This window comes from Oncorhynchus nerka, linkage group LG9b (genome assembly GCF_034236695.1).
Source record: "Oncorhynchus nerka isolate Pitt River linkage group LG9b, Oner_Uvic_2.0, whole genome shotgun sequence".
NCBI classification, from domain to species: domain Eukaryota; kingdom Metazoa; phylum Chordata; class Actinopteri; order Salmoniformes; family Salmonidae; genus Oncorhynchus; species Oncorhynchus nerka.
Genome location: NC_088424.1, coordinates 19,404,087 through 19,420,032, shown reverse-complemented (window position 1 = coordinate 19,420,032; position 15,946 = coordinate 19,404,087). Strand labels below are relative to the sequence as shown.

Below are 15,946 nucleotides of genomic sequence, written 5' to 3'. Positions count from 1 at the left end.
TGTTGTCTCTCCAAAGTGCTGTTGCTCAGGAACATATTCAAGTTTCCAAATAAAACAGACCCTCGCAGATTATAGACATTGGATTGAACAGTTCCCACGTCTCTGTTATAAAATAGATTTTCTGACCTCAATGGGACTTCCTGGATTAAAAAAAAACAATCAAGTTGAGCCATTTATTGAAAACCATTAAACACATTATTGAAGAAAGTACAGGTTCAACTGTTGGTTTGTAGTAGGTGCCTCATGTTAGATTTAAGCAAAAAGGCCCAAGGGGGTGTGGTATATTGGCCATATACCACAAACTCCAGAGGTGCCTTATTGCTATTATCTACAGGTTATCAACTTAAATAAAACAGTAAACAAGTATTTTTGTGTCATATCTGTGGTATATTGCCTGATATACACATGGCTGAAATTTTCTATCAGCATCCAGGACCCAAGCTACCCAGTTTATAATTTGTTATATAACAGCTTTTACAGGTTCTTTCTCAGGATGTTCTTGGCTACTCAGTTGTAATCATCAGCAAAACAATACCAAACCCTTCATAATAATTGGCAACAATTACCTATGTCAGATATGTTGGTTTGAGATTATTAGTAATTATGCTTTTGCTGAAAACGTGGATACACAAAAGCATTATAAGCGTTGATTCACATTCTGACATTGTCTTACAGAGTGTCTACTGAATTGTAAAGCGGACGTAAAAATGGATTTACAAACCCTGAGTGAGTGACTGTGTCTGTTTCATGCTGCATCAAACAACGCTCCCCTTTATTCACGTCCTGACAATTTCCACAATAGCGACACAGAGCCAGCCATTTCCTGTGAGAGAGTGAGCCCGGCCAGTGTGTTGGCTCTGAATCACAAGTGAGTAACCTTCCAGCTGAGAGACTGTGCCCGACGTGTCACAGCCTGCCACAGGGGAGGTGTTAAAAGAAGCTCACCTGGGTGTCTTGGGCAGAAGCATCAGGTGTAGCCGGCCTGATAAGCCCATTAGTTGATTCTACTTACATGAGACTATTGATGTACTTAATTCCTATTAGATTTTCTGCGACCATGAAGAGCAGTTGGATATTTCTGTGTGGACTTTCTCTTTGTACCTGGTTGTCTGTCCAAGGAACCTACAGCTATGGAGGATGTGAGTGTTTACTACCTTTTTATCTTTCTTCTCTGCTGGCTTTGAATAATGTAATATTGAATTGTAAAAAAAAAAAAAATCCTTATAGGTTGTTGCTTTCGAGTTGGGGACATGCATTTAGAATGATTTGACTTCTTTCAGACTCAGACGATAGGAGGTACCCTACAAAACACTATTGTAGCTAATTGGCCTACCTAATTGGCATTTGTTGTATTCCTATATACCTGTATTTGTATATTCTGCCTCTGTAACTATAGCAGTAGAATGGCACATTTCCTCTAATGATATGTAATACAGGTAAGCATTTAGGAGAAAGGGGTTTGTGTTTATAAGAAACATGATAATACTACAGAGCCTCTATAGTCTATGAAGGTCTCACAGTAGATCTTTATGTGAAAGTGGATATGTTTATTTGTGGTACTCTCGGCGAAGAGAGTAAATCATCAACACTTTCTGATGTTACTTGCTCTGTGGTGAGGTGATAAGGTGGGGCAGATATAGGTATTAAGTCCTGGAGCTGCTGAGCTGAGTGTTGTTAATCCTCTGGGCAACCATATCGACCTGGAGGCACTGAATCACTGCATTGCTGATGACTCTGTCCCTAAAGGCATCCTATTCCCTATGTTGTGCACTACTATGGGCCCTGCCCAATAGTAGTGCACTAAATAGGAAATAGGGTGCCATTTGGGATGCAGGCAATGACTCATGTGGTAATGGGTAAAGTCTATCTCCTCTTAGGGCATGACGACTTTAGGTTCTGAGCTCTGTGTACCTTTCTATATTACCCAATCGACAAAAACAGCTACATGCAGCAGCCTGTCATTACCACAGGAACTCCTCAAACTTATCATTTAGTGTGTGAAATGAGAACTTGATATCCTCAGGATAGGTTATGCTCGGGAACATGGTTGTCAAATATTTGTGGCAGTATGGGTTTGCTATGATGATAAAAACCATTACCGTTTCAAACAAACAGACATTTGCTTGATTGCAAACATGGTGTTGGCCACAGTGGGAGTAATTAATATTATTGTGAGAATCTCTCATTTCTCATCACTTGGGAATAAGGTTTTATGAGATCTGGGCCTCTGACAGTAGTTTACACCACTGTGAGAAAAGACTGAGGCTGTGCTACTGCCAACCCCTCCTTAGATTGTATAAAGATGGTGGCCTACATAATAATACAATTCCCCATTTTATGTGACTGTCAAAGTGCAATAGCTAACTCTTCACGGTGTTCAAGAGACTTGAGGGGGAAACTGCTTATCCCACAGGCTGATAAATATTCTCAAATGATTGTTTTTATGATTCTATACACAGTGCTCACAAATGTCCGAACAATGTGTATGTCACCCCTGTAGCAGACATCTGTAAATGCAATGGAAAGTCACGTTATTGCCTGCCTGACTCTGGGGGCCTCCATTGTGTGGACTGCCAAGACAACACTGAGGGAAGGCATTGTGAGAGGTGTAAGGAGGGGTTCCACCACCAGAGGGCAGGAAACAGGTGTCTGCCGTGTAACTGCAGCCGTATAGGTGAGTGAACAGAACAGGAGGGAACATGGAATGATAACAATACCTGGGCCCATGTTCAAAAGTGTCTGCTGATCTAGGAACAGTTTCGCCTTTTCGATCATAATGAGTAAGATTACATGGAACAGATCCTAGTTCGGCACTCCTACTCTGAGACTCTTTATGAATACGGGACCTGATGTTTTGTGTCTATGTGGTTTCTTCCAGGTTCTGTAGGATCACACTGTGACAGTAGAGGACATTGCAGCTGTAGAGTGGGAGCACAAGGGGATAAATGTGACCGATGCCCCAATGGAACACCTATCAGCTCAAATGGCTGTGCTAACAGGTAACATACATTTTACATGTCCTTACATTGTACTGTTTGGTAAGTACAAGAATGGAATTATAGGGGCATACAATGAAAGGACTGAGAAGACTACTGCTGTATTGCCTTGCCTTTCATTATTGAATTTTAGAATAAAGATGGACTAATTATTGACTAATTCAAATGTGTGTTCATGTTTTTCTTATGCAGTGGTCAGCTCACTGACAACTCAGTGACCGCTCAATCTCTACCTTGCTTTTGCTATGGACACTCGACCCAGTGCTCCCCAGCAAAGGGCTACTCAGTCCACACAATCACCTCAACATTCGACAATGGTAAGTTAACACCCATACTCTTGATCAGAACATAAAATAAACACCTGAAATATATTTAATTTTAAGTTATTTAAATGTGTGTGAATCTTCTGTTTTTCAGGGCCTGAGGGTTGGCGAGCGGCCACAGCTCATGGTGTGACCCCATCCCAAGTCCACTTCCGCTGGTCCCCCACTCACAAAGACGTTGAGGTCATCTCCAAAGACATCATGCCTGCTTACCTCTATGCCCCTGGTGAGTGCTGCTTTTCCTGCTCCCTGCTTTCAGCTCTTAGTCCTGACTTCTGTACCCTCTTATTTTTGGAGAAACTTTACCTTTCGTTTATATACAAAAGTATGTGGACACCCCTTCAAATTAGTGGATTCGGCTATTTCAGCCACACCTGTTGCTGATAGGTGTATAGAATCGAGCACACAGCCATTTAATCTCCATAGACAAACATTGGCAGTAGAATGACATTACTGAAAGAGCTCAGTGACTTTCAACATGGCACTGTCATAGGATGCCACCCTTCCAACAAGTCAATTAGGCAAATTTCTGCCATGCTAGAGCCACCCTAAGCAACTATAAGTGCTGATATTGTGAAGTGGAAAAGTCTAGGCGCAACAACAACTCAGCTGCGTAGTGGTAGAACACAAGCTCACAAATAGGAACCGCCATGCGCTGAAGCCAGTAGCGCGTAAAAATCTTCTGTCCTCGGTTGCAACACTCCCTGCCGAGTTCTGAACTGCCTCTGGAAGCAAAGTGCCTCTGGAAGCAATGTCAGCACAAGAACTGTTCGTCAGGTTGCTTAATGAAATAGGTTTCCATGGCCAGGCAGCCTCGCTCAAGCCTAAGATCACCATGCGCGATGCCAAGCGTCGGCTGGAGTGGTGCTCGCCACCATTGGACACTGGAGCAGTGGAAATGCGTTCTCTGGAGTGATGAATCCCACTTCATCATCTGACAGTCCGACGGACAAATCTGGGTTTGGCGCATGCCAGGAGAACGCTACCTGCCCCAATGCATAGTGCCAAATGTAAAGTTTGGTGGATGAGGAATAATAGTCTCGGGCTGTTTTTCATGGTTTGGGCTAGGCCCCTTATTTCCAGTGAAGGGAAATCTTAACACTACAGCATCCAATTACATTTTAGACGTTTCTGTGCTTCCAACTTTGTGGCAACAATTTGATGAAGGCCCATTCGTGTTTCAGCATGACATTGCCCCCGTGCACAGAGCGAGGTCCATACAGAAATGGTTTGTCAAGATCGGTGTTGAAGAACTTGTCTGGCCTGCACAGAGTCCTCAACCCCATCAAACACCTTTTGGATGAATTGGAGCGCCGACTGCAAACCAGACCTAATCGCCTAACATCAGTGCCCAACCTCACTTTTGCTCTTGTGGCTGAATGAAAGCAAGTCCCCACAGCAATGTTCCAACATCTAGTGGAAAGCCTTCCCAGAAGAGTAGAGGCTGTTATAACAGCTAAGGGGGGACCAACTCCATATTAATGATTTTGGAATTAGATGTTTTGGTCATGTAGTGTATATGTTACATCACATGCTTCCACAATAATAACCCCCTAGAGTCGATGTCTGCGCCCCCACGGAAATCAAATTAGCATAATACAAAAATCCCCTCTGTCAATTTAAGCTAGAGATATATATTTTTTGCATTGCATGCGTCTCAATTCAACGCATCCACCAATGTCCGCCTTCTGCATCTGCGGTGAAAGATGACAGAGCTAGAGCTATGTTTGTCAGACCATGAGACATCCCAAAAATGTGTCTGCTCACAAAATCATCTGTAACGTTAGAACGGTTCTGCCTAAAAACTATTATGACCCCTGTATGGAAAGATGAGACTCCCATGAACACGATGGTGTTCTCGGTTTTGCTAAAACCCCCACAAGCATCTTGGGACTCGTGTGAAGTCGGTACAGCCGATCTGCCAATTTCTGTCTGAAAACCTACACACTAATATGACCCCTCTGTGGAAAGGTATGATTCTCACAAATACGTACATGTTGGTTGGTTTGCTCTCGGAAACCCACAGGCCTCACAAGACTCATCTGAAGTTCCCCTAGTACCAGTTGGAAACATTTATGGAATAAAATAGAGGGATAAATACAAATGTTTCCTGATCTTTCTTATATCTCTCAGATATTGGACAGACACTTCAGAATAAACTTCCTTTTCATTATTGGGGGGGGGGACAATCTGTTCCATGTTCCATGTAGTGAATCTGTCATTCAATGCGTTTGTATGTGCTAATAACGGTAAAGCCAAATAACATTTTTAATAAGATACATTTTTTATATATATTTAAGACAAGGGGTCTTAAAATTCTAAATCAAATAGCTATCTATTATGTTTCTAAAATTATCTTGATCTTGTTCTATTTTGTGATGGCTAGACTCTTACCTGGGCAACCAGGAGCTGAGCTACGGTCAGAACATATCCTTCTCCCTGAGGCTGGACCGAGGGGTTCGCCACCCGTCCACGGCCGATGTGGTGCTGGAGGGATCTGAGCTGAGAGTGGCAGCTTCCCTGGGAGACCTGAGGACCATCGTCCCCTGTGGACAGAAGATCACCTACACATTCAGGTGGGAATCAGGCAGAGCATTGTAGTAGACAGATGAATAGTTCCTTCAGAAAGTATTCACCATCCCTTCACTTTTTTTCACATTTTGTTGTGTTACAAAGTGGGATTTAAAATGGATTGAATTATCATTTGTTTTGCCCAACGATCTAATCAAAATACTCTGTAATATCAAAGTTGGAATGGAAAATTAAACACTAATATATCTTGATTAGATAAGTATTCAAGCCCCTGAGTCAATACATGTTACAATCACCTTTGGCAGCGATTAAAGCTGTGAGTCTGGGAAAGTCTCTAAGAGATTTAACACCTGAACTGTACAATATTTGCACATTATTCTTTTAAAAATTGTCAAGCTCTGTCAAGTTGGTTGTTGATCATTGCTAGACAGCCATTTTCAAGTCTTGCCATAGATTTTCAAGCTGATTTAAGTCAAAACGGTAACTACGCCACTCAGGAACATTCAATGTCATCTTGGCAAGCAACTCCAGTGTATATTTGGTCTTGTGTTTTAGGTTATTGTCCTGCTGAAAGGTGAATTTGTCTCCCAGTGTCTGGGATTTTCCTCTAGGATTTTGCCTGTACTTAGCTCTTTTCTGTTTATTTTTATCAAACAAAAACTCTCTATCCCTTGCCGATGACAAGCATACCCAATACATGATACAGCCACCACCATTCTTGAAAATATGAAGAGTGGTACTCGTGATATGTTGTGTTGGATTTGCCCCAAATATAACGCTTTATTTTCAGGACAAAAAAGTTCATTTCTTTGCCACATTTTTTGCAGTATTACTTTAGCACCTTATTGCAAACAGGACGCAGGTTTTGGAATATTAAAATTTTGTTCAGGCTTCCTTCTTTTCACTCTGTCAATTAGATTAGTATTGTGGAGTAACTACAATGTTGTTAATCCATTCTCAGTTTTCTCCTATCACAGTTATTAAACTGTAACTCTTTTAAAAATCACCTCATGGTGAAATCACTGAGCGGCTTCCTTCCTCTCCGCCAACTGATTTAGGAAGGACACCTGTATCTGCTTAGTGACTGTGTGCATTGATACACCATCCAAAGTGTAAAGTTAATAACTGCATCATGCTCAAAGGTATATTCAACGTCTGCTTTTTTTTGTTTTATCCAACTAGGTGCCCTTCTTTGCAAACCATAGGAAAAAGTCAGTGGTCTTTGTGGTTGAATCTGTGCTTGAAGTTCACTGCTTGACTTACGGACGTTACAGTTCATTGTGTGTGTGGGATACAGAGATGAGGTAGTCATTTAAAAAGCATGTTAAACACTACAGTATTAACGCACACAAGCCGAGTCCATGCATCTTATTATGTGACCTGTTAAGCCTATTCTTACTCCTGCACTTATTTAGGCCATAACAAAAGTGCTGAATACTTATTGACTGAAGACATTTCAGGTGTTCATTTTTTTAAATTAATTGATAAACATTTCAAAAAAACAAAGATCCACTTTAACATTATGGGCAATTATGTGTAGATCAGTGACACTCAAAATGTGGGAAAAAAGTCAAGTTGTGTACAACACACAGCTATGGAGGTACCAAGTGTACCGACTGATAGGAAGCAGTCCATCTCAGGGCAGATACAAACATAATTTGATCTGCAGGAGATAAGTATGCAGGTGTGAATAGTGAGATGGATGCCAAAGATAACAATTGAGAAACACATTATAGACCATTTCACATTGTGAGTGTGAAGAGGTCAATGTTTTTCTCACACTGATTGAATGTAAAAGCTTGATAACAGCTAGTAAGCCAGAGGGTCATCTGCTTCTCTGATCCAAATGGGTTACAATTAAGGGGAAATGGCTGGTTGCCAAGCAGTTTATCTCTAATTGGTCAAATCCAATCCTATCTCACAACAAACTGCACCATCGTGACCAATAATAGTAGCCTAATACAGTAACACCACTGGTATTTGCTTCCATCAAAATACATGTTTCCATATTTATTCTCATATTCATGATAAGCAAAATATACAGTGTAACGATGAATAATTACAATAGCTACAATGTAATTACAGCAATAACCAGAGTAGTAAGGACATGGTGGTGTAAACATTGCATGCTGTGTCTTTCATTCTCAGACTGGATGAGCAACGGAGCAGTAAATGGAGGCCCCTCCTGTCATCTTTCCAGTTTCAAAAACTCCTCCAGAATCTGACTGCCATCAAAATCCGTGGGACATTTGGGGAAAATGGTAAGTGTTTATTTTTGTATGACTCAGACTATGAGATTTGGTTACTGTTTTGCATAAACAGATCCTTAGAGTCATTCCTTGGTCGTAAAAATAAGTGCTTTGGAACAGTTTTATATCGAGTTTATTTCAGTATTTGTATTTTTATTATGTCATCTTTCTAAATCAATTGTCAAAAATGACACTGGTACACATCCTCAACACATTGCCTTCTCTTCATCTCTTGTCAATCCCTCAATTAAGCTCAATACCTTGTTGTCCTTTGCAGGGCGCGGTTACCTTGACAATGTACGTATGGAGTCTGCACGTCAGGGGGCCGGTACCCCTGCTGCCTGGGTCCAGAACTGTAACTGCCCAGTGGGATACGAGGGACAGTTCTGTGAGAGGTGTGCGTCAGGGTATAAGAGAAGTTCCCCGAGCAAAGGTCCATACAGCTCCTGTGAGCCCTGCAGCTGTAGAGGAGGAAGCTGTGACTCTGAAACAGGTTGGTGACGTTTTAAATTGGTCCAAGTGTTACTGTATGTTTGTGTTAATATATTTTGTATTGTCGCTATTAATGATGAGATTTGGTTGATTTTCATCAGGACAAACCTCCTTTTGCAATATGCCATTCCCTGGATAGAAGTTCAAATCAATGCTTGAAATACAATGTTCATATAAAATGAAAATAATGTAATGCAGGACAAATCATGTCTTGTTGAAAGTGTGTGTGTGTGTGTGTCTGATTTTGTGTTGTGCCATTCCACAGGCGATTGCTACTCTGCAGATGAGACCCCTGGTCGCCAGACCTGCCAGCTGGGGTATTATAATGACCCTGCCCAGCCACGGTCCTGTCTGAAATGTCCCTGTCCCAATGGAGCTGCCTGCTCTGTGAGCCCAGGAACCGTGAAGGTCAAGTGTGACCTCTGTCCACCTGGCACCACTGGTGAGTCATTGTCACAAATCGTCAAAGTAGTGCACTATATAGGGAATAGGATGTAATTTGGGACACAGTCACAGACCATGGCTGTTAGATGGGATAGAGTACTAGGGCATTCATCATTCAATGTCAGCTATTTGCATATTTGATATTTCATATTGTACCTCTTCCTCCCTCCCCACTCTCAATAGGCGCACTTTGCGACACCTGCCAGGATGGTTTCTATGGCAATCCCTTGGGGGAAAATGGCGTCCAGAGGCCTTGTCGGCGCTGCCAGTGCAACGGTGTCAGTAGCTGTGACCCGCAGACAGGGGAGTGCCTGAAATGTCTGAATCATACCACTGGCTTCTTCTGTGAGAGCTGTCTGGATGGATATCACCACAGCATGCCATCAGAGGCATGCAAACGTACGGACAGCACCTTGTTTGCTCCCCATATCCAGCTCGTAGACACGAGGCACATAGCTCCTCCTTTAGATTCTAACAGTCAAATATTGTCTGCAATTTTATATACATTTTAACAACTGTTTTTCCTTTTGCGTTCTAGCTTGTGGCTGCAATTCCCAGGGTTCTCTGTACAACAAATGCGGTGACCAGGGCCAGTGTTCTTGCAGAGAAGGCTTTGAAGGTCTGAAGTGCCAGCGTTCTGCGTGTCCCTCCTGCTTCAACCCTGTCAAGACCAAGGTAAAAATCCACTGGGATTATTTGATCAATGTCTTCTTTTTCCATTCAGGTCCAAAATGTCATCTCCAATTATTAAATGGCAGCACAGTATGCATCCCAAAATGGCACTCTATTCCCTATATACAGACCTTGATCAAAAGTAGTACACTAGGCTATACTGTATAGGGAATAGGATTCCTTTTGAGACGCGGACACAATAACTGGACCAGAAATAAGGCTACTGGCTGTGGTATTTGTTCTGGCTTCACTGTGTTCACCTTGTCGCTGATTTCACATCCTTAAAGCTTAGTGGGAAAGAACGAAAGAATAGCTGCACAAGGATTTTGTTACGAGAGGAAGAGGTTTAGAGTGTCTTCATACAAGTTGTGATCTGGCATTAGTATTTTTGCAAGAACATTTCTTCATCAGGTCTTCTCAGTAAATATACTGCCTCTACCTGGGAGGGGAAAGTACTTGACAGGTAAATGAAATATTTGTGTGGGGTGTGTTCTCTCTGGTATTGCCTACGCATCCTGTGAACTAAGATGAATGGCACCCGATTCCATATACTGTATAGTGCACTAATGTCCACCAGAACCCAAGGGTCCTTGTCAAAAGTAGTGCACTAAATAGGGAACAGGGTGACATTTGGGGTGCTCCCTCCCCTCAGGCTGTAGTGTGGGAGGAGGAATTGAAAGGAGGAGTTGAAGTTGAAGTATTGAAACACAACAGTTAACCTATGAAGTTATTTCTCTTTCATAATGAATACCTTTGAGGGTTTGAATCTACTGCTCCCCATCTCACACTTTGCCTCCAATTACATATTCTGAATGTACTATGTCGGCCTACAGTAAAGTATTGCAGAGGTAAGGTTTTTGTTAACCTTTAATTAATCTCGCCAATCTAGACCAAAATATTGTGTGAGTGCTGGCCTCCAGCCAGCTATCTTTTCATCTATAACCAGAGAATAACCTTTCATAAGCTCTATTTAAGCTTTCCTATCCCATTGGGTCATGTGTCACAGGTGGAGGGGTACACTCGTAAACTGCGGGAGATAGAAACTCTGTTTACGGGGACGGAGAGTGGCAGTCTCCCAGTGAACGACGCCCAGATGGAGAGAGCCATCAGAGCAGCAGAGGACATAGTCACAGACCTGCAGAGAAATGCACAGACACTCTCAGGTAAGTCTTTTATAATAGTTATACATCCTTGATACTTAAAGGATCAGAGGATCAGTCATTTTCTAATTAGTCAACATATGTCAATACCATTCAGGATGGTTACCAGGCTTCTGAAACATGGTGAAGCACCGTCCATGCACTGTGTCTCTGTCACACCCGAATGCATCTCACATTCAGTTTGTGAAGCTTTCAGGTTTATATGTGAAGTGCAAAGATTTCCTGTTGGTGACTTGTCTTGTTTTGTTCTGTTGAATAGAATCAGAGAAAGACTTACAGGTCCGGCTCTCAGACATCAGTACAACCCAGCTGAGTGAAGGCAGAGACATCCAGGCGATCTCCAACACCATCAACAACATAAAGCTGCAGGACCAGAGGTACCAACGACAGGTCTCTGATATCCAGACACTCATTCATGATGTGCGGCGCAAACTAGAAGAGGCCAGACTCAACATCAAGCAAGCTGTGAGTTATATAATAGTACAGTGGTATTCTACTTTTTTATCACTGATGTCATCAAATGAGGAGAGAGGAAGGAGATATGAATATGTCAATGTATGCGTGTTAGTGATCTGTTTCATTTGTGTTTACCTTCCACCCCGATGTTAGGAATTCCCTTTAAGTGATGCAGAAGTGGACACAGACAGCCTCTCTACTCTGGTTCAGAGAGCAACAGGCCTGGCTGAAAAGTGAGTACTGCACCCCTCCATGTCCCATTCATACAGACTGGAAAATCCCATGTCAGAAAATGACTTGTCGTGCTAAGGATGACTCTATGTTGTAACTATTAATTAGACATCAGAGCAAAGCGGCGACAGTGGAGAAGACAGCAAACAGTGCTCTTGCAGAGTCAGAGAAGTCCCTGGCACTCATGAGAACTATCATGACAGGGGAAAACAAGATCAGAGAGCTTATCGGTGACCTCAAAACCAAGTAAGAAACTCATGTCAATCTCCTGTGAAAATACAGTAGACGATATGTCCTCTAAGACCAGCCATGTAATGTTCTGCATAATAACATCATCGATGAACCGTTGTTGTTATATTGATATTAGTTATATTTGGTTTTCCTCTGGTCAGGTATGATAAGAACTCAGCCCAGGTGAAGGCCATGGAGAGCCTGGCCACTCGCCTAAGCAGCTCTGCCCAAGATGAGAGCAGGATGGCGGCTGACACCCTGGAGCAGATAGCCTCCCTGGAGCTGAACATCCCTGGTCCTCTCAAGGTATTGAGCAGAACAGGCCTCTCAGCAGGCTCTTTTCTCTGGTCTCTATTTGGTGACTGCTCTCAGGTCAACATCAAATCAAATCAAATCAAATGTATTTATATAGCCCTTCGTACATCAGCTGATATCTCAAAGTGCTGTACAGAAACCCAGCCTTAAACCCCAAACAGCAAGCAATGCAGGTGTAGAAGCACGGTGGCTAGGAAAAACTCCCTAGAAAGGCCAAAACCTAGGAAGAAACCTAGAGAGGAACCAGGCTCTATGTGGGGTGGCCAGTCCTCTTCTGGCTGTGCCGGGTGGAGATTATAACAGAACATGGCCAAGATGTTCAAATGTTCATAAATGACCAGCATGGTCGAATAATAGTAAGGCAGAACAGTTGAAACTGGAGCAGCAGCATGGCCAGGTGGACTGGGGACAGCAAGGAGTCATCATGTCAGGTAGTCCTGGGGCATGGTCCTAGGGCTCAGGTCAGATGAAACTGGAGCAGCAGCATGGCCAGGTGGACTGGGGACAGCAAGGAGTCATCATGTCAGGTAGTCCTGGGGCATGGTCCTAGGGCTCAGGTTCTCCGAGAGAGAGAAAGAAAGAGAGAAGCAGAAAATTTGAGAACGCGCACTTAGATTCACACAGGACAGCGAATAGGACAGGAGAAGTACTCCAGATATAACAAACTGACCCTAGCCCCCCGACACATAAACTACTGCAGCATAAATACTGGAGGCTGAGTCTTCCGAGATATCTTAAAAATCATAATAGGCAAATATTGACAGATATACAGTGTCTCCGTCCTGGAAATGAGGGAGAGAAGGATTCCCCCACAATGTGCTTGTGTCCTAGAGAGCTGAAAAAAGCATTCAATTTCAACACCGTTCACTATGAACATTATGAAATCATTGTGTCTAACCATTGGCAACTGAACCTGTCGCATGGCATGTTTGTAAAGCTTGCTAATTTACATGTAAACATAACAAAGCAATTAACAATCGAGGACATGAGTCAGCAAAAAATGCAAAGAGGGGGAGGAGATCTAATTAAAACCTGACTGGTGAGGAATCTAGTGCGTATGTAATTACACTTGCACAACGCGCTGAGTCTGAATGAGCTCCTGTTTTCTGGCAAAAGGACATTGACAGTGTGGCGGCTAAATTGGATGGCCTGAGTGAACAGGTGGAGGAAAACCTCACAGAGTACCAGGCGCTACAAGAGGAGACCCAAGAGGACAAGGCTGCAGTAGAGGACCTTCTGGCCCTGGGGAAGGCAGCTCAACAGGTACACTTGAGGCCTTTCACTATTCACTCATCAGCTTTCAGAAAACTTTCTGTGCAGGATTGGTAGTATATCTTACCTCATATTCCAACTTCAAAGGTTTCTGAGAAATACTTTCCTGCAATGTGTGAAATTCACTGATAGATTATCCAACTGAAGTACTTCAATAGTGTATAATTAGCTAATGACTTCACTAACCCTTATAAATGGTAATAACTGGCACGATGTTGATTGTTGGTATTTCTCTCGTACAGGAATATTACCAGCTCCTTGCTAGAGCGAATGCAGCGAAGGCTGACACAGAACTGGCCCTGAAGGCCATCACAGACAACATTGATGGGGTGGATGATGCGCTGGAGATGCTCAGAGGTATAACTTTCACATTTCAATAGGTCTTATTCCAACTACAGCACAGTAGAAATATGAATAAACTGCCAGCATATTATATGACAAGGCCGGCCCACATATTAGAAAGGCACAGACACACAGTAACTGTAATTATATCTGAGCTATATATTTCTCAGTTGAATCAATAATGACGTTCAACAGCCCTACAGGCAGTTACAGCAGGTGTAAGTTAATCAATAAAATGTTATTGTGTGTCCTTTGCACCGAATACAGCGATTCTCTCATCTAAAAAGCACATATTTATTGCGTAGTATCTAGAACATAGCAAATATATTTAAAACTGTATAACAAAAAAAGATATCTCGATACTGATACACTACAGATAAACCTGCCAGAAAAGACTGATGGTTATGTCTAAATCTCTTGTATCCTACAGGGTTTGACGGCCAGATCAGCAAGAACAAGGCTTTGGCAGACGAGGCCATAAAGAGACTCCCTGGCATAAATGCCACCATTCAGCAAGCTGTTGGCAACAACTCAGAGACCTTATTCATCATAGGCAGTGTGTCTGATGACTACAATGATGCACTGGGCACATTCAGCAGGCTGGAAGCTGTGGTCTCTCGACTGGAGGTACCCTAACTAACAGACTCTTTCCTTTCAATGGGAATATCCAACTGGGGTTCATATGCTAATCCACAGCTTGTGCATTTAGCTTGAGTCTCTAGAAGGAAAATGTCTGTTGGGAAAACAATGAGGTTAATGTTTCGAGTCACTTATGCACATGAGCCCATTCAATTCCAGACATGACCTATTCACAACCAAAATACTCGCATGGAAACTTCAAAATGAGCTCATTTGACTGTTTCTTGTTGTCCACAGGGAATGTCCGGCTCTTTACCAGTAGCTCCCGCTGATCTACTGAAGGACGCCACCAAGCTGAAAGGGGACGTGCAGGACCTGAAGACCCAGGCGGTAGCCACTGTTTCCAAAGTGGCGGCGGAGAGGGCCAATGCTGAGGGACTGAGAGACAAAGCTGCAGAGGTCCGTTTTAGTGTGATGCCCTCAGATATGATATGTTATACCTTAACAAACCTGTGTCAATATAACGGATTCATGTGAAACACTCCAGTACACAACTCCAGCACACACAAATGGTTCTTAAAATAAATACATTTTTCCAAATGAAAGGTCTGTAATATTTATAATGCTTTGCAATGTTCTTTCCCTCAGGCTTTAATGGGAGGAACGGGTGCCTACGTCAACGCCAAGCACACTAGAGATGCAGTGGGAGAAACACTCCTGGTCATCAATAACCTCCTGAGCATGATCGGTAAATTCCCCCAACAACTACAATCAGCAAACTCAAACAAAACAAAACCACTTGTGTTTTGTCTAATTTCACTCACCGTCCTATCTTCATATTAATGTAATAAAAACACATATTTATGACATTATGATTTAAGCTGGTGCTGACCATTGGTCTTCTCCTCTCCACCCTTCCCCCTCCTCTCCTTTCCTAACAGGTAAGCCAGGCAGTGTGGACGAGGAGAGGCTCGGTGAGTTGGAGCAGTCCATCTCCAGTGCTCGTGACCAGGTCAACCAGCAGCTCCGGCCTCGGCTTCAGGACCTGGAGGAGAAGGAGGCCGGCCAGAGGGCCAGGTTGTCTGGCCTCAACCTAGATATTGATATGATCCTGGATGACATCAGGAACCTGGAGGACATCCACGCCAACATCCCTAAGGGCTGCTTCAACACCCCACCAATTGAGAAACCTTAATCACCCCTATTCAAAGATCTAATGATCCGTCCCAAATGGCACCCTATTTCCTATATAGTGCTTAAGGGCCCAAAGGGCTCTGGTCAAAAGGTAGTGCACTATATAGGGAGAAGGGCTCCATTTGGGATGCCTAATTGTTTGGAAAATAACTCTGAATGTGTTATGGTATTACGTGTTTTTACGTGTGAGAAAAATGTGTGTTAAACTAAATGTATTTATAACTGTCTGCAAAAAAAATGTTTTCTGTGAAGTTTCAGACTCAAGAGAAGCAATATTTTCAGTGATCTAGGAAGTGTTGAAAACAATGTATTTTCTGTTGTATTCTGTAAAATAAACTGCAATATTTATTCATTTCTTAACAATACAAACCTGGTGCCACTTAATGCAACACAAACCAATTGAATGAATGTCAATTAACATGAATGTGTTTCATGTGTCCTTCTTTTGCTCTTCAACT

General features: G+C 42.7%; 1 protein-coding gene across 1 annotated transcript; it reads left to right on the top strand.

Moving 5' to 3' along the window:
• Positions 1–845: 845 nt before the first annotated feature.
• Positions 846–15,870, top strand: LOC115114402 (laminin subunit gamma-2-like). Its single transcript, XM_029642593.2, has 22 exons — positions 846–1,139; positions 2,501–2,674; positions 2,879–2,999; positions 3,189–3,313; positions 3,414–3,545; positions 5,706–5,895; positions 8,000–8,112; positions 8,378–8,593; positions 8,858–9,034; positions 9,220–9,435; positions 9,575–9,711; positions 10,715–10,871; positions 11,128–11,333; positions 11,478–11,557; positions 11,664–11,801; positions 11,948–12,092; positions 13,218–13,364; positions 13,616–13,730; positions 14,146–14,342; positions 14,592–14,753; positions 14,943–15,042; positions 15,236–15,870. Exons 1-22 carry the CDS (start codon positions 1,013–1,015, stop codon positions 15,487–15,489), a joined length of 3,429 nt encoding a protein of 1,142 aa, XP_029498453.2. The 5' UTR covers positions 846–1,012; the 3' UTR covers positions 15,490–15,870.
• Positions 15,871–15,946: the final 76 nt, after the last annotated feature.

Bases quoted from the DNA above. Each gene is read 5' to 3' on its own strand.
- LOC115114402 (XM_029642593.2), top strand. From the start codon at position 1,013: ATGAGACTATTGATGTACTTAATTCCTATTAGATTTTCTGCGACCATG. The intron at 9,035-9,219 runs GTGAGTCATTGT...CACTCTCAATAG, and splicing joins CTGTCCACCTGGCACCACTG to GCGCACTTTGCGACACCTGC. The intron at 11,802-11,947 runs GTAAGAAACTCA...TCCTCTGGTCAG, and splicing joins ATCGGTGACCTCAAAACCAA to GTATGATAAGAACTCAGCCC.